At 45.2% G+C, this 19,334-nt stretch overlaps 1 protein-coding gene across 2 annotated transcripts in view; it reads left to right on the plus strand.

Annotated features, from left to right (window-relative positions):
* Positions 1-19,334, plus strand: part of spns2 (SPNS lysolipid transporter 2, sphingosine-1-phosphate) — a 61,514-nt gene that overhangs the window by 3,980 nt on the left and 38,200 nt on the right. For both annotated transcript variants that reach the window (XM_084941408.1, XM_084941407.1), the window contains exon 2: positions 12,903-12,968. In XM_084941408.1, the coding sequence (XP_084797534.1) occupies positions 12,903-12,968 (66 nt within the window). The remainder of the gene's footprint in view (positions 1-12,902; positions 12,969-19,334) is intronic.

The raw sequence follows: 19,334 nt of genomic DNA on the forward strand, positions 1-19,334 counted from the left end.
ATGAGGCCGAGCCCTCACTTCTCACAGCATCTCAGAATACCACTGTGGAGGAAAACGAGTCCCGACGATACAAGATTGGAGTGGAGGCCGGTGCAGCAGGATGAGTTACGAGGCTCTGGCTGGGTCACTGGTAGTCTGGCCTTTGGAGGCAGTCATCTAACCCCCAGCCACTTATACTCCATTTGCTTTTTAGAGCACATAAGAGCTTTGAGATTTAGACAGCTACTCTATTTAATTGAATTTAATTTGAGGTGGCTTTGAAACCTTAAATCCTGGTGTTGGTCCCTGTGTAGTCCCTCAGCAGACAGTCCGAGCTCCTCGACAGCTTATCATAAAGACGGGATTAGGAGTTTTTTTTTACTAAGAATATGAGGATATGTGAGGCAGACATGCAGCACTTTAAGTTATTTGCTTGCTAATTATTTAAGCTCTGATTTGTGTTATCTGTAGCAAGCCCCCCATGTGCACGCAAAGGCACAGTTTGCACGGTAAAGACTACAACCTAATCTGTGCAGGACAGAAGTGTCGCAGAGCCACAGATTAAGATTCAAGTCAAGCTGTCATTTCAAGACTTCTTCAAATCAGGGTTGCATCCCATTGGACAAGTGCGAGATCTGTGCCTGGAAACTTTTGGCATTTTGCATTTAGACACAGATGATCCTTTGGTAATAATCCTCTTAAGGCCGTCTCTTTGTTAGACAGTAAAAAAGACGGAGCGATCTATCCAGTCTGACTGGCCAGGCAGATTAATTCCTGTTAGCTTTGTCCAGCCCTCCTTATTAACACCGTCCACACGGGCCCGAGGCAGCACTCTGCATTCACCACTTCACTTTAAGCAGCGACAGGAAGAATGTTTCTATTTTCAACGATCTAAACTGCTCTTTCTGCTGAAAATGCAAGAAAGAGCTCCACTTCCAGTTTTACAGAGTCTGGAAAAGAAGGGAAGTGAACACAGTGTAGGTGTCTGTGTGTGAGTGTGTGTTAGAGAGATGTGAGAAGAAATGAATATTCTTAATATCAAAGTAGATAATGATGTAACCGTGCGCATTGTCTTTTTAAGGCTGTAGTAGAAACATGACACAGCAGATGTTCTCAGCAGCATGAAGCGCTGCAGTAGAAAATGTCAGGATAAGGAAGCATCGCCTCACGACTCACTGTGCAAACTGAGCCGCGTCTCAGTTTAGCTGTCGGTTGTCTCGCCCTGCACTCTGCACTCATCTCCCTATTTTCACCCTCTGTTGTTTTATAGCATCGCATTAAAGTTCGCCCAACAATAGCAGAGGCATTAAAGAGATGGAACGGCCTCTAGTAATTTACTTTATAGGGTTGCCGCATCTTTCTCGCCACGCTTTTTCCATCTGATCTTGAGCTGTTTCGAATTAGACAGAGCTGCACTGTAACAATTCGAACCTCTTTGAAACGAGGCTTCGTCATTTCTGCACATTTTTGACTGTAAGTCAAACTCCACCACAAAACCTGGACATAGTTTATTTCACTGTTGACAGCAAAATATTGATACTGTTCTACAGATGTTCAAGTAGGCGTCTTTAACAGCTACATGACTTCCTATACTGAGTGGACTTTTCCAGACTGGTTTCCCACAGATATCCCACTAATCTTTTTTTTTTGCGTCTATATCCTAGCGTGCCATTCCCTGTGCTGTGAGAAAACAGTCTGTGTGTTCTTTAGGCTCCGATTTAGCCGACGTCTGTAATAGTAACCGATGGAATTAGACAGAACTTCCTCCTCGGCCTGTGGAGGCCCTTTCATGTGGCTATTCCAGATTTTACCATCAAGTAGACAAACTTCCACCCCGTGACCCCCTGAACCCACTATTTCATGGTCTCTTTTGGGTAACTCTTTCACACCTCCTCTCCATCAAGCTGTTATTTTGGCATTAGCCCGACTCGACACCCTGCATCTGTCATCGCAGCTATGAGGTCATTATAGATGTTGCATTCTAGAGAGGATATTTTTATGCAGTGTTGCCTATGTAGCAGAACCAGGGTTTAGAAATTGTGAGGGAGGTGGCATGAGGAAACGATACTGCATATGGTGAAAGGGACGGTGAATGTTGGCACTCTAGAAACAACCGGAGGTTTTTTCCTCCATGCTAGAGCATTAACAGGACGGCTGTATAACTAATAAAGAAATAAAAGTAGTAAATTAAACAAAAACTAAATTAACCAGTTTTCAGTTTATTAACAGGTTACTTGCTACCTGAATGTTATAGCTCTTACCAGCCTAGCATGCTAGAGAGCATTAATAGCTTCATATAGCTAATTAGCGGTAGCAATGTGTGCAGAGGGCTAATTAGCATATCTTTACACATTTTACTAACAGGATTTCTAAACTGATATTTTTTTAACCTGTATTTGCACCAATGCTTTTAACAGCAGCACAGAAGGTGCACCTAATTAAAAAAATATAATATACACTAAGTTAATGATGTATTGCAACACAACGCTTGGCTAACAAACTAGTAGCTTCATCACCATAGATAAGCCGCAGCTAGCTAGCTTCAATATTCCATTGTGCCTCTTTTTGTAATGTAATGTAAAGCACATGTAGCTGCTGTGGTGTCACCCATTTGTTTGTAAAGTTACATTTCGAAGCCTTGAGAGTTTTCACCATCAATAGACAGGAATATATCCAAGTGAGAGCCAGTGAATATATCCTGAATAATTCTCTTTTATGAAATTTAGAATCAGCAAAATTTACAGAAATGGTCTGAATGTTTATTCAGTCTGACCTAAAATGACTGTGAACCATAAACTCATCAGCAAAGTGTTTACTCTGGTTAAGTCCCAGGGTCCTTTTCCCATACGTTTATATCACTGGAAATGTTTTTGCAACCACATGTATCGCGCCACGATGGCTGTGAAAATGAATGCAGTTTTATTCCACTTTCACATTTTGTCTGCAATAATTATAGTGGTTGTTGCATGTTTAATTTTTGTTTTTTTGCCTTTTGGCCTTTATTATGCAGTGAAAAGCAGAAAGAAGAGAGCAAAGTGGGAAGAAGGTGGGGAGAACAGGGTGCAGGAAATGGTGTGGGGCCAAGCTGTCGCAGCTCTTATAATGGGATTAGTTTAGTTGGTACGACTGCAGACCAACGTAATCACTGACCGGAGGAACCCTTGTATCCGATTGACTGCGAGTGTCACAAAGACGGAAACTGAACAATCTTTAACTTCGGCGTGACTTAGACTTGCTGAGATTGTAATTTTTCTAATAAAGTTGCCGCTTAACGTCAGAACTGGAAAACAATTGCTGATAGCTAATTTGAGAAACGTTTATTAATGACAGTCTGGACTAACTCTGCTGCCACGAGTTCAACGCGTACAATGTTTTTAATAGGATCAACAATCTGGGGGACGATTTTACATACAGTTCATTTTTATCTCGACTTATCTTTAAACTTACAGTAGTTTGATGAGTCCACTGGTGAAAGCCAACAGTGCTTGCTGAAGTCTTCATGTAACCTCTGACATGTAAATCTAAGCTGTAGCCTGATGATTGCTGACCTCCCCTTTGTGTTTGTGGACACAGGGACCAAAAGGAGGAGGTTTCTTTGGTGTAAAGGGTTTGCTTTACGATTACAGCCCTGAGATAAACACATCATCTGCTACGTTCAGGGTTTTTTAGGAGGGAAAGAAAAAAATAAGACACCATGAGCAGAAATGTGAGTTTTCTCCCAGTTTGTGTTGCACTGTTTCCCAGCACTGAACCTCAAAGTTTAGATTGTGCCCCTCCTTTCCTGTGTCATTATCTGAGGAGATAGGAGTGTTTACCTGATGAAATGCTGAAATTTGTCTTCGTGCGCAGATGGACGGATTACAGGAAGGAGGGAGGAAAGATATGAGATGGGTTGCGTACTTATTTGAGATGCTGTCAGAAAACAGTTCGTCCCTGTATGAATTGCTTTCCTCACTCCCGTGCATTCCCCGTCTCGGGAATAGCAGGCGTACGGTCGAGCTGCTAAAATTCAAATGTTTAATACATAAAAATACAAAAAAACACACAGAACCAATGTTTTTTTGAAAGTTCGTCAGATGACCGACCTTTTCACCGCTAGCTTCACGTTTCCCTTCCCTCCAGAAATAACAGCACGAAGGGAGAAAAACACAGCAGCACACACCAAGCGTGTGTTTGTGTTGTGAAGGTCATATTCAACCGTTCCCCTGGGATCGGTGCTTTGGCTGAGGCCGGCGAAACATGCAGTGAAGAAATGGAAATAGAAGTCATCGCTGTCCGTTTGGTGTCACTGGAAAATGACGCTCACAGATGATGGGCATTGATCAACAGAACAAAAGGAATCTGTTAGAAGTGATGAAACTGCGCCGCGACACGCCGACATTGGATTTTCTCTCACACATTAACACGTTGCTGTTCAGACGACTGGAGTCTAATATTGACCTGCTCGCTGTGAAAGCAGACTACAGTAATATTAGCTCGTAGCTCCTGGAAGCTCCCACAGCTGCTACGATTTTGACTGTTTATTTAGCAGCACTTACATTTAAAAAAGGCTGTAAATGGTAAAAGCATTATGCAGTTTTTAAGCACGTCGTGTGTGTGTGTGTGTGTGTGTGTGTGTGTGTGTGTGTGTGTGTGTGTGTGTGTGTTGCCTCACATGTTTTTTTTGTTGTGGATATGTGTCATGTGTCAGGGCTGGATGAGATTGCAGCAGATTTTTCATTACTGCGTTTATGGGGGGAACTGTTCTGGAATGAGGGTGCTCACCTCTGTCAAAGTTTGAGATGTTTCCGTTGATTCCCGGGGTCAGAGGTGGGCTCGCTAACAGCGCCAAGTGTTTCTTTTCTACATTTGGATCAAGTTCCTTTGAGTTTTGAGCTCCAAGACAACAAAACATACGCGCACATGCAGATATTAACGCGAACATCGGGCCATCGTCACGTTGTTTCCTAATCGGCTCTGAAAGCTTCTGAGGACACTGGGTGACGAGACAATGACAGGTTTAGATGTTTGACTCTGGAGTGGTTGGTTACAGCTCGCTGGCCTGGTTGGAGTACGACAGCATCCTTTTGTTCTCTGGGTAAATGTTTAGCGGTCCACTTATAAATACATTACACCTCTTAAAAAATGTTGAATTCGTGTATTTCTGTCTTGCTAAGAGCAGGTCGTTGTGACATAAATGCAGTGGAGCTTTCTTTTAAACAAGAAGGTTTAGTTTTTAAAAGGCTGTCGCAGGAGCTTGTTAATGAAAGTAGCTGCACTGCAAAGCTTTACGTGCACATTTCTTAGTATAGTTTATTGACAGGTAACTGTGCATGGCCCGAGGCTGCTGTGCGGTAGGTATGTGGGCTGTTCTTTAACGAAACAGGCCTGGTATGTGGATGTAGTTTGAAAGGAACGGGTTCCTTGAGGTGTTTTCCCACGCCGAGAAGAATTCAGACTCACCTTGTGTTTGACAAATTAGGCAGAAAGTTCAGCTTTTGTCATATTCTTAATTTACTGACATGAATATTGTCAAAATACACTCCACTGGAAACCAGCAAGCAAGATTCAAAGACATGTTTGGGTTTCTGTCAGTGTGTGAAACAGCAGAGGACATAATGAAAGATGGATGCCACGTTCTTAGCTAAACTGGGACGAGTTGATGAGTTGCTGTGTGACACTGGTAGGATTGGTTTGGAGTGGTGGGTGCAGAGTGGCAGAGAGGTCGCCTCGACCGAGTCGCAGTAAAAAGGCTGTTATGTGTCTGATTGGTTTTCCCTCTGGGAGTTATTGAGATGTTGGGAATTCAGCCGGAGGCGCTGTAGCATCACTGAGAGTGCAGCACGTTACCGTAAAGCACATTCTCATTGAAGTGGGCGAGAGTGGCAGACCTGTTAGCTTTAGCCCAAATGGAGCAGTTATCTGACTGATGTTGGGAGCGGAAACTCCAAACCTTCCTTGTTTCATCAGTCATACTGAACCTCTTTGTGATTCAGCTGAGCAGCCGTGAAACTAAATTGCATGTCGTAGATATGATGCATCTGAGCGAGAAACCTGAGATCCATGTAGTCGTCATTCCTGCTGATAAGAGGTTTCTAAGAGTCTGTACTTTGGATTTATTCCTCTCATTTTTAGGGCAGCGTACTCATTTTCAACACAAATGTGATCTTTTGTTAAATCACTGCTCACTTTAAATTGATTGATTTATTACAGATTTCTACCAGCCTGCTAAAAAATCATGACAGCCTTTTTGTTTCTGAATGAAATCCCAAATGGTGCTTTAAGTGTCACACATATGGGATCAGCTGTGCCGGGGTGGCCCTTAATTCTCCATTTTGTGAAGCTGAGCGCTGTGATCACTGAGAGAAGATAGCCACGCTGCGCTGAGCTGATGCTAAATGGAGCTGAAAATACAAAATTTAGCCAGTTTTCTTCTCTTCTAGCTGTAGGTCACTTTGGAGTGGACCCACTGCTTAAGAAATAAAAGCAGTAAACTGCCAGCCCACAGTCATCTGATTGTTATGCGCCAGCGCTCACTCTGGGGTTAAACAAAGGCAAAGTCAGAATAAGCAGATGACTCAAATGACTCTCTTCTTCTGTTCTTTAAGTATTGATATCAGGATCGTTTTAGATGGTTGTGTTTCACGTTCCAGTGATTAAAAACGCTTTGTGTGAAAGGACGTCATGAAGTAAGCCTCTGCGACAAAGACAGACATTATCTCTGCTTCACAGCCGACACAGAGACCAGAAGAGAAGGCCGCAGAGTAAAAATGAAATCTCATTAAAAACACTGCACAACGATTTTAATCCAAACTCCTCACTGTTATGTAAAGCACTGGAGTTACTGACAGGACACATGTGCTTATGCACACGCTGAGGCTCACAGATGTGCAGGCTAATGCTAAAAGAACAATGCACCTTTGGGTGTTTTGCTACTGTTTCATAAAGTGCATTCACATAACCACACATTTGCATAATAGAATAAACCCAGCAGGTAAAAGGGGCGTGTGCTGTTTGCGATTCACTTCTTTAGTCGTTGAAGGAATGGCAAAGCTTTGTCGGTATGATGTCAGCAGCCTGACATGCGGTATGTAGCGCTGCTTGGTGAATATTAGCATGCTTTTCCTGCTTCTAAATACATATTGTACAATGTAAACCTGCTGGCATTATTGTATAACATTTCCTGTAAAGGGGATTTGCTGCCTAATGTCACTGTGCGAGCAGCTGTTCTAAAGTCAAAAGATGCTTGTTCCACTTCTGTGTGCGAATATTGAAGACAGCTTCAGATTTTGCTGTGTAGACACATGGAAAGTTGGAGGCAAGGACATCAGACCCAAACATGAACTCAGGACCATGATTAAGGGAAGATGGAGGGTTGCAAAGCTGCTTGCAGATCCACATCTTGCTTGAAGTACTGGTATACTCAGGACCTTCGTGGGGTTCTCTATAAATTCAGCCTCGAGATGTTTCCTGTGCATCTCACTGCTTTTGCTGTCAAATCCAACACAGTCTGGGCTCTATTAATGATCTCAGGTCAGCGTTGCTCCTCAAATATCCACATAGATCCCCTGTTCAAGGCTCAGCTGCTGCCCAGTATTCCTGAGAGAGCGCTGGTGCAGCTCATGGAGGTCCCCCGGCAGTCTTACAGTCTCATTTAATCTCAAATACCTTTGCTTCGCTTCACTGCATCTCTTCCCAATACAACAAATGCATCATCTCATACAAACAAGTGGTCTGGCCTCTGGATGTATTATTGATGAGCTATACGTTTATCCTGCTTCCCTGATGCTTCGCAGTGCGTCCTCTCCACTGCCATCAAATATTTAGCACGTACCGGCTGGGACTAATGCACCGCAACCCTTCAGCTGAATTCAAGCTTTTGATTAGTGACGGAAAATTAGGAGGAAAAAAAATCTTTATTAATCAAAGTGGTAAAGCTGGCAAGCCTGCAGGAGTTTAATTTGATTTCCCCCAGTTTGGCCCCAGTTTGGCCGTCACAGAGTGAAAGCTGTCTCGGATGTGACAGTGGAAGGAGGTCTGTTCATCTTTGTGCAAACATTCATCATTAAAAAATTATATGTTTTATTTTCATTATGCGTGTATGACACGGATTCAGAGGTTATCGTGCTGTGAGGGGAAAAATGATGTGCAACCTGCTAAAGGTGAGAAGATGGAAAATTAGATAATTAGCAAAACACTCCACACTGAATTATGACATGGCAGATTTTACAGTGTCAATGGTAACATCAGCTGCGTTATCTCCTTCACTTATGAAAAGATAAAGTGTAGAATCAGGATTATTTCACTGATGACGATCAGCTGCTAGCGTGGGAGGAAACGTCGACACTCTTTGACGTTTCCTTCTTTGTCTCAGTGAACGATTAGGCTGCGTTCGCTGTATTTGTGAACACACTGCATCCACAGAGCCATTTCATTATGCACAGTGTGCATTAATTACATTTAGTGTACATGTAGCTGTGTTCTTTATTGGATTTTTGCTGGTGCACTGCCACAACCAGTAATCAGTGGAATAGAAATGAGCAGCAGGATGTAAATTTCACTGCCATCACATTGGTGGTGTAAACACTGCTCCATACAGACACTGCTCATCAAAAACCGACTTTCTCACACAGCGTGCAGCACATGTGACTTTGGTTTACATTTCGTGCTCGACTTGCTGCCGCGGGAAGCGCGAGTGTGTAGCGTGCACTCGCACGCTCCTCGTCTCTGTCGATTTTATTGGGGAATCCTCTGAAGCTTCCCGTGCACGCAACTCTATAGACGGTTTCCCAGACATCTGCATCACGTTTCCTTTCTGTGTGGCAGGCAAAGGAAGTGGAATGGAAAAACTGCTCCCCCGCCCAGTGCGGCCACATGGCGAGGGAGGAGAGCAGTCGGTCAGGAGCCCGCCGGCCACAGTCGGGCATATTTGTGGTCAGCTTTCTCCTCTGCAGCAGTCTGAGCCGCTCTGCATCTTGGCCTACCTCTGCGCTCTGCTGCTGTCTCCCAGGGCTGTTTCTTCTGAGTCTCTCTGTCTCACACGCTCAAATCCAAAATTTGGTTACAAGAGGAACCAGAAAAGAGACATTTTGTCCTCACTCGTCGCTGTTCTCCTTCCCAGACTATTTATACTGATGGGGGGGTGACACATGAAAAGGAATCACCCTCTTTGCAGGAACGCAGTAGAAGGATGGGCCACATCAGCAGAGCGGTTCACACTCCGGCCACAGTCAATGACTTCCATCCACTGGCTCCTTCAGGCTTACTCACAGTGAAACCAGGGGAAAGGGGAACACACACACATTTATAATAAACAAAGGAAACATATGCTTTACCAACCAACCCAGTCCTGACTGACCTGATGTAGCCGCCATCTTTCTTTGCTCCTTATAACTCTGAGTTTCCCTCTCTGCTGTTAAATTGGACTCTCGGCCTAGTTTCTCTGACCATAAATAGAAGCAGGAGGGCTGCAGATCTACAACTCTCTGTAGGGGATAGGATATGAAGTAAATTTGTGTATGGCTGTGCTGGGTGTGGTGTGTGTCGGTGTGGGTGTGTGCTTCACTTAAGGTGTATTTGTGAGTGTGTGGTGGTCCCAGCGGAGAGATGCTGGCAGTCTGCGTCACTGCACAAGAGCTGGCTGGCTTTGCAAAAACAACATGCCGTATACTCATTTAAACACTCGTTATTGGCGCTGCGGGCTCGCCTCCGCTTTAAAAAACAAACTGATGCATTATCAATATGTTCTCTTGGATTCGTGATGATTTGTGATGCTTATTTTCCTCAGTGTAGAAATTCTGGTCCTTCCTGTACGCTAACGATCTTCTGGTGTCCTTAAAAAGACTGGAAGAAAACTTCTTTTCACATCGGAGCGATCATTCACCATTCATGGCTTTGAATGCCCCATTTGTGGAACGGCACGTTAACGTTCTACCAATTTGAGTCATTTCTTCTCGAGCTGAAAAAAGCGTCCATAAAGGCAGACTTTATGAGTGTCAGCCGCACACTGTAGCCGACTCTGTGTCAGCTTTAACTGCGTCGTGCAGCCAAATACAGTCCAGCGTCAAAAACAGACTCATAAATGTGGTTCTGGACTATTATGTACCATGAAACAGGTCGGTCACAAAGGCAGACTTTCTGCTTTCTGTTTGATACACTTTCTGTTTTTGTTTAAAGCTGAACAAAGCACGCTTAAAGGAGTGTGCAGTATAGAAGGAAGGGAGTGTCTTGCCTGGTAGCCGTGAATGTGCATTGCTGCGTAAGTGCTGTTACCTTAAATGAAGATGGAAGCCTGGGATGCCCACATTCCTCGGATGTTTGTCCTTCAGAGTCTTCAGACGCCGATCAGTGCCTCTGTAGGGGTTCATCTGCAAGACACTGGCAACGGCAGCAGCGATGTCATAAGAAATACGTCGTTACATAAGGATGAAGATGCAATGAGGATCAGTTTTGCAAGAAAAAGAAAAAGTAGGTTGGACACTGGAAGCCAAGTTCCTTTGAGGTATCTTGACCTTTATCTCGTTGAGCCGCCGTACAGCATTGCCATGGCAACTAAACTGGGTGCTGCCAGCTCGGGCGAGGGTTGTAATTCCTCAGCATCAGCTCCATCCCCGAGTGCCTCGGTGTTTTAGTCTGCAGAAGCAGAGCTCGCACAGCAAAGACTCACGGTTGAGTAAGAAATACTAAGACCGATAAAGATGAAATGTTTCGGGAGTGCAGAAAAGGACAGAGTTTGATTGGCTCCGTGGAAGAGAGGAGATATCCGCTGCACAAACACAGAGCTCCCGGCTGTCTGTAATCCCTCACAGCTTAGCAGTTCATTACACAGCTCATTGCACTTGAATCTCACACTCTTGCTTTAATCTGACTTCCACCTTGTATCTGAATGCAGGATGCTGAGTGTATCAAATGAACTTCTCAGACTTTTCATACGTTTTGAATGCGGCCTTTTGCTGGAGCTCGACTTTATGACACATTCTCAGCTCTGTTAATCTGAAATAGCTTTTAGCTAACTCTACCTTCATTAATTGTGTGGCAATTGTGTGGTAAGTGTAGACGGGTGTGGCTCTGACTATCGCAGTCTCTGTCCAGGAGGGACGCTTCACCATCTGCTGTAGGAATCCCCCTCCCAGCAGGCTTTGTGTATATGTGTGTGTGTGTGTGTGTGCACATCTTTGGGGCTAATTACAGTGCAGCTGCAGTTGTACAGTACACTGTTGAACAATTTTGTCGCTGTTTGACAGGCTTGGCAGGGGGCAGATTTGACCCATCTGCCGAGGGCATGTAAGACAACACAGTGTTTTTGCTTTTGCTTTTATTTTAGTTTGAATTTGGGGAATAATGAGAATTGGTCTCAACTGTGGGTTTCACTGAAACCAGGTGATAAGAAGCATATCAGCAGCTTGAAGTCAGGTGATTATGAAAGAGAAAGAATTTAAAAAGCTGTGTGTGTATGTGTGTGTGTGTGTGTGTGTGCGTGTGTGTGTGTGTGTGTGTGTGTGCGTGCGTGCGTGTGTGTGTGTGTGTGTGTGTGTGTGTGTGTGTGTGTGTGTGTGTGTGCGTGCATGCATGTGTGTGTGCTAACAGGAATGCTTCCTGCAGTGTGAGAATGCACGCAGGTGGTTTGACTAAGCTGAGAGGAATCTGATGTTTGCTTGCAGTCACGGTCCACCTGCACCTGTCCCTGCGTTGCACCACCTTTGCAACCTGCGCTCTTTCTTTGTTGACAAACAGACAGTCAGTGGCGGCGCAGAGGATAGCCACAGAATCAGCTACGTCCATGTGCTGTTTTTGCCTGCTTGGCTCGATCTTACTCATTATCCTCCAGAGTGAAGCGAGAGGCGGCTGGATATTATAAAGCGGACGTTTCTGAGCGTTACAAAAGCCCGTACAGAGGCCAGGCTCTGCTAGGTGATACTGGGCTCACACGCGGGCAGCACACAGATCAGAGGGAGCCAGCTTCTTAAAATGTTAGTCATGCTGCTGTTGCATTTTCATGAGCCGTGTTGCAATCCCCAGGACCGGCCTGCCGGCCTCACAGAGTCAGCCAGCACCACCAAGCACATCACGTTTCGTCTGGACTGCAGAGATGTTCTTTTATTCTCAGTTAGAAATGACGACTTTAAAGCTGGTGTTCTCAGGACGAGCAGAATCATTTGTGGTTTCTTGTTTACCAGTGCTTAAAATTACACAGTAGACATAAAGGCATTTCTTTTAATCTAATTTATCACCATCTGACCTTCGTCTTCTTCATCTTGATCCTTTGATGTTTACGATGTGTTTAAAAGTTTATGGGATTTCTTCTATATCGGGCACAGAGCACCAACAAGTCAGACAACTGTGATGAGCAGGTATTCAGCTGTTCGCGTGCATTCCTTGTCCCGTGATTGGCCAAAAAGCAGATGCCTGTCACCTTATTGAGGCATCGGTGTGACGTACAGTATGCTGATGACTTGGGTTACAGTAATGGGATTGAAACAACTTCAGAGAACTTGTGGTTTCTCTCAGTGGAATCATGTTATCGCCACTGCTGAACGCACAGCGACTCACGTTTGCATCGTGTGGCAAAACCAGAATCAGCTGCAGTCATTGTGTCGGAGCTGTGCGCTGTACGAGCCAGTGACAAGTTAATGCTGGAGACTGTGTTTGTGTGTTTGCAAGCGATTGTGTTATTTAACACCAGATATTGCTCATATATAACACCCTGTGGGACAGTGTTTGAGCCACTCGCTGAAGTTTAGCACTGTGTGGCAGCCAAACGAGCATTATCAGTCTCATTCTGTTGCTCTTCGAGGAAGCGAGGTGAATGACGACCTCTAACTAGCCACAAAAGGCTTTCGTAAATCCAGAATGAACTTGTCTGTAAGTCGGAGCTCAGCGTTTCAGGACCTGTGATTAGGGCTCTTATTGTACCTCCAAACCACATTCATGTTTTTCTTTTGCAGGTGTTGTGCTCGACATTCAGCGGAATTACGATGTATCAGACAGCAGAATCGGCTTGCTGCAAACAGGTAAGCATCCTTTAATCTCATAATTACACGCGTGAAAAGAGTTCTCTCTCTCTCTGCGGTGACTGTGATTACTGTGTAACTCTGATGTTATTTAACACGAATGGTCCAACCAAAGGCAGAGGCTCTTACTCCAATCTGTCACTCGATCTCAGCCTCTGACAGCGGCAGTGTCAGCCTCCCTTTTCTCTTCTCACACATGAGCAGCAAACCGGATTATTGACAGCACATTTACAGAAGGTAAAGCTGCGTATTATGGAGATAATTTACATAATCAACCCACTAATGGTTTTGTTCCTCTGCGTCTCTGTGCAGTCATCTGTGTGGGCAAGACAATCCAAGAAAATAGAATATCAGAAGGGCACACCTCCTGGAGTTTGTGATGGTTCAAAGTTACTGAAGCTATTTACATTTTTCCACAGCAACACTGTATGACAAGCTGTGGCAGCAGCAAAGCAGCAGGCCAATAAAAAAGGGAAATACAGTCAGGAGCCAGGCAGGCTTTTCCCCTGAGAGCACCCACAGAGTGTGAGGACTCCTGCTTAGGGCAGGGCTTCCTGCTCCACACAGAGACTCACTGAATTCACCTTTTACAGAGAGATACTTTGCAAAGCCCTCTTATTGGAGGACAGGACCCCGTCTTGTCTCTGTGTGCTCTCAGACCCATTCAGACACCAACAGACTAACAAAGTGGCTTTGAGGACAAGCAGACAGGACTGAGTGTGAGGGGTGGTAGAAAACAGCCCAGTGTTTTTAGACTCGCGGTACGTGAAGGACAAAAATATCTCGAAGGAAAAAGAAATCTGTGTGACTCTTTTAGAGCTTCATCACTTTACAATCTCATTTCAACCCAAACTGGGCCTCGTTTTTATTTTCTGTCAGCAAGTTTCTCCACATTATGTATTTTATCGTTTGTGTCTCGATGTTTGTTCTTTGGGTATTTTTCAGCAAAAGCAGGCAAGAAAAAACAAGCTCTACATATTTATTACTGTCAGAATCAGGAAGCCTTAGAAACATACGAGGGGAAGAACGGGACATTTTTTCAATCAGCAGGATTTCGTCCCATTTGAAAAAACTGCATGTTTGTATGAACGCTTAACAAGAAACAGGAAACTGTGAAGGGCTTTGACTCTTAACTCTGCTTGTATTGGCTCACTGCGTGGATTATGCACACAGCCACACTGGCACAAACTCACACACACTTAAATAAACAGAGTATGCAAGTCTTCTAGTTGCATGTACAACTGATTTGCCCGCTGCACCGTCTTCAGTCTTTGAGAGGAACCCAGTCGGGCGCACGGCGAGGCTTCTGCGTGTTTGGTTTGTACGGTCGGTCATGGTTCTGACTCCGCTCGGCCCTTGATCCCCAAGGAACCTGTTTCTGACACGGACCTGGGGAATGCCGGGTGTCGGCGTGCAGACAAGGAGCCTAGGTGTGAAGAAGAGGCTTGGAGGATACAACATAATCGGGATGCTAGAAGGGAGGATCTTTACCTCAGCACAGGCTACACATCACTAGCTTCATCCGTCTGCAGTGGGGTTGCATTTTGACATCACAGGTTTATGACATCCATCTTCCACACAACCTCATGGAGTCAGTGTTTTAAGGTCCCCCGGTTACTTTTGAGACATGAAGGTGACTTTACTATACAAATAAAGTTATTCTGGTTATCGTGTTCAGATGACATCGGCTTCATGGAAAGGAGTGCACGTCTGAAAGGAGTGTCAGTTTGCCTGTGTGTGTTTTATGGTTTGTCCCTTCCAGCGTCCCCCACCACCAGCCTCCTTCTCCAGAGGGAACAGTTCCCACCTCTGTGAGCACCTGCAGGCCTGCTCTGTCCTCTCTCCTTCCTGCAGGCTTCGGTGCACCTGGGAATGCAAACTGCCAGTGTGGGTGTTTTATAGGAAGTGGGTGTATGCTCAGGCTTTCTCTCGCTCTGTGCTGCCAGGTCACCCTCAAACATTACAAAACATAACAGCGACCACACACTGCAGGGTCCAAGGCACACAATACCACTGAGTCAGAATCACTTTTTGAATTTGAGAAATGACTCTTTGTTTTGGCTCTTAATAAGAACTACTGGAAGGAAAAATTCCCCATATCCAGACGGTTTTTTGCTTTAGGAAACACAAGGCTGAGCACTAGAGGAGGCTTTTAAAGCTGCTGCTGTGTTTCATTGTGTTACAACAACTTAACTCTTCCTTCTTACCCTGCCCTACCCTCTACTACACGGGTGTCCAACTGCAGGCCTCGAGGGCCGGTGTCCTGCAGGTTTTGGACGTGTCCTTGATCCAACACAGCTGATTTAAATGGATAAATGACCTCCTCAACGTGTCTTAAAGTTCTCCAGACACCTGGTAATGAACTAATCATTTGATTCAGGTGTGCTGACCCAGGGTGAGATCTAAAACCTGCAGGACACCGGCCCTCGAGGCCTGCAGTTCGACACCCCTGCTCTACTAGGACTAACCCACGAAGCCCTTTTGTGAACCGAGCGCTTTCCGTCCAGTTATTTTGTTCTGCTTACAGAACAAAATAACTGGTTGTGGATCAGAGGTTAAATGAGGAGGGTCTCCACTGGAAGAGCCTGGAAGCCATTGTAACGGTCGTCTACCTGCATCTTTATTGACATGTGCTGAGCTGTCAAAGCTCACGATGAAGCCTGCAGGGGAGGTCGTCTGTATCCTTTGGCAACATTAGTGCTTTCAAAATAACATAAGTTGACACGAGGTATGTGCTCATTTCTGTCATGCACGTGAGTGTGCACGCAAGCCTGAGGAGCTGACGTCTCAGCTCTCGTCGTAACAGGATGAAGTGTCTGTCATGCTAGCGTAAAGGCATGCCGTTTGAGCCTGAAGCTCCTCCCCCGTCCATCAGCGTGATGAGATGTTCTCTCCTGAACACAGTGGGCCTGTCAGGGCGCAGGGACGTGGATGTGACAGGCCCTCGAGCAGCGAGTGACCCTCACATCTGTGAACAGGACCCCTCCCAAGGGTGTGGAGGGACGGGAGGTTAATGGAAGAGTGTAAGGGGAGCGGGGGTTCACCTGGATGGTATTACCTTTGGTGAGGGGGAGTTTAAAACGCTTTTCTTAACTGCAATGAGAAAGAAGAGAGCGCTCTCCCCTCTTGCTAACATGCTGTGCTTATTGTGTTCAGTGCTTTGAGGCCATTCAGAAAAAACAGACTTAATAGGTTGAATTTTGTCTCATAATGGATCCTGGCATCATAATTATCTTTATATTGGGGTCAGTCAGGCTGTGTGCACGCTGGGGGCGGCGGCTTAATAAGGAGCCGGCACTCAAAACAGCTCACAGACGGTCTGTGGCCTGTGTGTGGCTGCCCACCGCATCTGAAACACAACACCAGCACACACGCGCACACACACACACACACACACACAGTCCTGCAGTCTTTACATGGTGTCAGCCTGCCTGTAGAGAGTTGTTAGGAATGAGGCCACAGGTGCTGTGTGGGACTAATGGCCTGAGCTCCTCTATCACACATCAGGCTCATACGACACAAAATTACACAAAGAAAAGTTTAATCACATCAATAGTAACCGCTATGCTGAAAACAGCGACACAGTTTTTGTGTTTATACGACGCTGTCTCCAATCCTTGGTTGGTTGGATCTGAGTTGCGGTCGAGTGTGTAAGTTGATTGCCAATGTCAATCAGAAATGTGTGAGCGCAGAGTTCCCTTCATGCGCTGGAAAGCGGAGCTATCATTGCTTGATCAGCTGTTTCGGGCAGTGTCAGCTGCTTCTATTTTGTCTTTTGCCCTCGTTGGTATCCCCTGGTACCTCCTCTCTCACTCTCAGCACTTTGACAGCTGTTGTTGTCTTGTTGTTGGTCCCACTGGCACCTTATAGGAGTTAGGAGACATAAAGGGAAGGAGGGAGTAGACAGAGCCGCTCTCCTCCCTTTAAGTAGCACAGTTTCATCTTCTCCGCTATTGATTCCCAAAGCCAATAACGGCACTGCATTGGTGCTCAGCAGCCCTCTGCTGCTATGATGAGAATAGAACTACGACCTGATGATGTATGCGTGTGTGTGTGTGTGTGTGTGTCTTCATCTCGGGCTGTTTTTATAGGCCATGTCTCAGAGGAGGGCAGCTGCTGGGTGATGATTGGCACCCTGTTCCCGATCTCCTTCCCTTACACTTCCTGTCTTCCTGTGGCTGAACCAATAGCGCTGCTGAGTGACTGCAAATCCAATCAGGATTTCAGGGGGTCTAAACAACCTCTTTTCATGTAAATGTCTAATGGCCCCTTTGTGTCAAGCACCGCTCACGCTGCGCACTCAGAGAGAGCGTGGTGAGAAAGCTGCACGCACCTTTTTAAAAGAATAATTCGAGGACTGATTGGGCGTTTATGGCAACGAGATTCCGGCTGGTATCCTTTCTTTCCTGCTTCTCTGAAAATGAAGACAAGCACTGATCGATTGCTGCACCTTCACATCCAAGCGACATAAACAGATCAATTAAGAACCCACACATGCACACTCCCCACACCGCAGCCTCTGAAGGTCAGAGCTGGGGCTGCTGCATGCTCCTTTGATCTGCTTTCATTTATTTAATGCGGACTATGTGTAATTGATTATATTTGATATTCCATTAATCCCAAACCAACAGCGACATGCTTGAAACAAACGTAAACACTGGCTTTCAGCCGGAGCTTGTCATTAAATTAGCTGCTCTCGCAGTTACTGCAGGAAAGACAAACTACAGTGTTGAGCTGCTGGATGTCAGCTCGGTGCCAACAGCTTGTTTTCCTTAATGCTGCAGCCTGGGCACAAGTCTGCAGCATCACAGCAAGCACATCTGGATACTTTTTTTCTGTCCTAAAAAATTTCAAGAAGCACCTTCCTGTATTCTCACCATATGTGTTTGCTTCTGATATACGCAGTAATGTGTAAAAGATGATGTTCCACTGCACTCGGGCCAGACAGCCGGGCCGGTATTTGTAGCTGTGTGATTCTTACCAGCTGCAGCTCGCACACTGAGCAGGTAGAGGAAAGACCTGATGCAGCAGCAGTGAAAACCTACCAGCCCTTAGCTGCAGTTAAAAGACTGAAAAGACTTTTTGGTTGGTGTTACAGTACAGCTGCACTTGATGGCAGCTTCTGTGGGTACAGTATGAGCTGCTCAGATTGACAGGAACATTTCCCAGGCTTCATGTGGTATTTATCAGAGAGCTCTGGTAATCTGAGCCGAGGGATTTCTTGGAGAATTAGCGGTGATCAGAAATGTAAGGCATGCAGAAATGTTGGGGCTCCACATGAAGGAGGATCTAGCAGGCAGCAAAATGATGTTTGCGAGTGTCTGAGTTTCAGTCACACACGTTGGTGTCCTACTAAGTTATGTGTCACACCCTCCACAGGCAGGTCCATTAATCATTAGGGGAAGAACAACAAAGCTGCCACTCCTGCACACCTGATAGAAACACAGCACTGTGACGCCACAGTGTAATAAACACCAATGATTAGAAGCTTAGTTTACACCACATTCCTATCTGTTCAATAAATACATGCTTATAAGTTTTGGTCAGCATGATTCACCAGCAAAGCTATGATGTCATTTTAATCTCTGTGTTACTGTAATTGTTACATTTTTACTGACTATTTTCCAAATGTAACACAATACTGAAAGTCTTTCTTCCTGGATACGATGAATGTTCTTTCCTCAGAAATGTCACATATAACTGACCTTCAGCTACGTGTCTGTACGTCACTATGTGATTGTACAAAACCTTTCTAAGCACAATTTGAAATCAGGTGCTTTTATTGTGAAAGATTGACGGTGTTAAGAACAAGTTAAAGCAGAATGTGGTTTCGCTGCAGATGTGGTTGGTCGTGTTGTCAGATATTCAGTCGCCTCAAGGTGCTTTATACTGTAAGGCAGACCCAACAATAATACATACAGACAAAAACCCAACAATCATATGAGCCCCTATGAGCAAGCAAGAGGAAAAACTCCCTTTTAACAGGAAGAAACCTCCGGCAGATCCAGGCTCATCTTGGGGTGAAAGCTGTGCGTCCGACTGCATCTGGTGCCAGTTACAGAGCAGTGGGCGTCCAGTATTGTGGACAGACTCGTTTATTTAGCCTCTATCTGTGGCGTGTCTGTGAATGTGTCAGTGATTGTAGAGGAAAACCTCTACAGGAACTAGATTCCCATTTATGAGAAAGGTTAGATGTGTTTGGAGTGCCTGACATTTTCTGTGTGTGATGACATCTGTGGTATGCAGGGTTGGGTTACCTGTTTCCACATCAATACCAGTGCCTTCAACACAGTGTTTGAACTGGTAGGTCTCAGGGTAAGGATCATCGTGGCGTTATTTAAATCATTTTTTTGTCATCAGTAAGGT

Source organism: Perissodus microlepis, chromosome 10 (genome assembly GCF_051167445.1).
Source record: "Perissodus microlepis isolate ML-2025 ecotype Zambia chromosome 10, ASM5116744v1, whole genome shotgun sequence".
NCBI classification, from domain to species: domain Eukaryota; kingdom Metazoa; phylum Chordata; class Actinopteri; order Cichliformes; family Cichlidae; genus Perissodus; species Perissodus microlepis.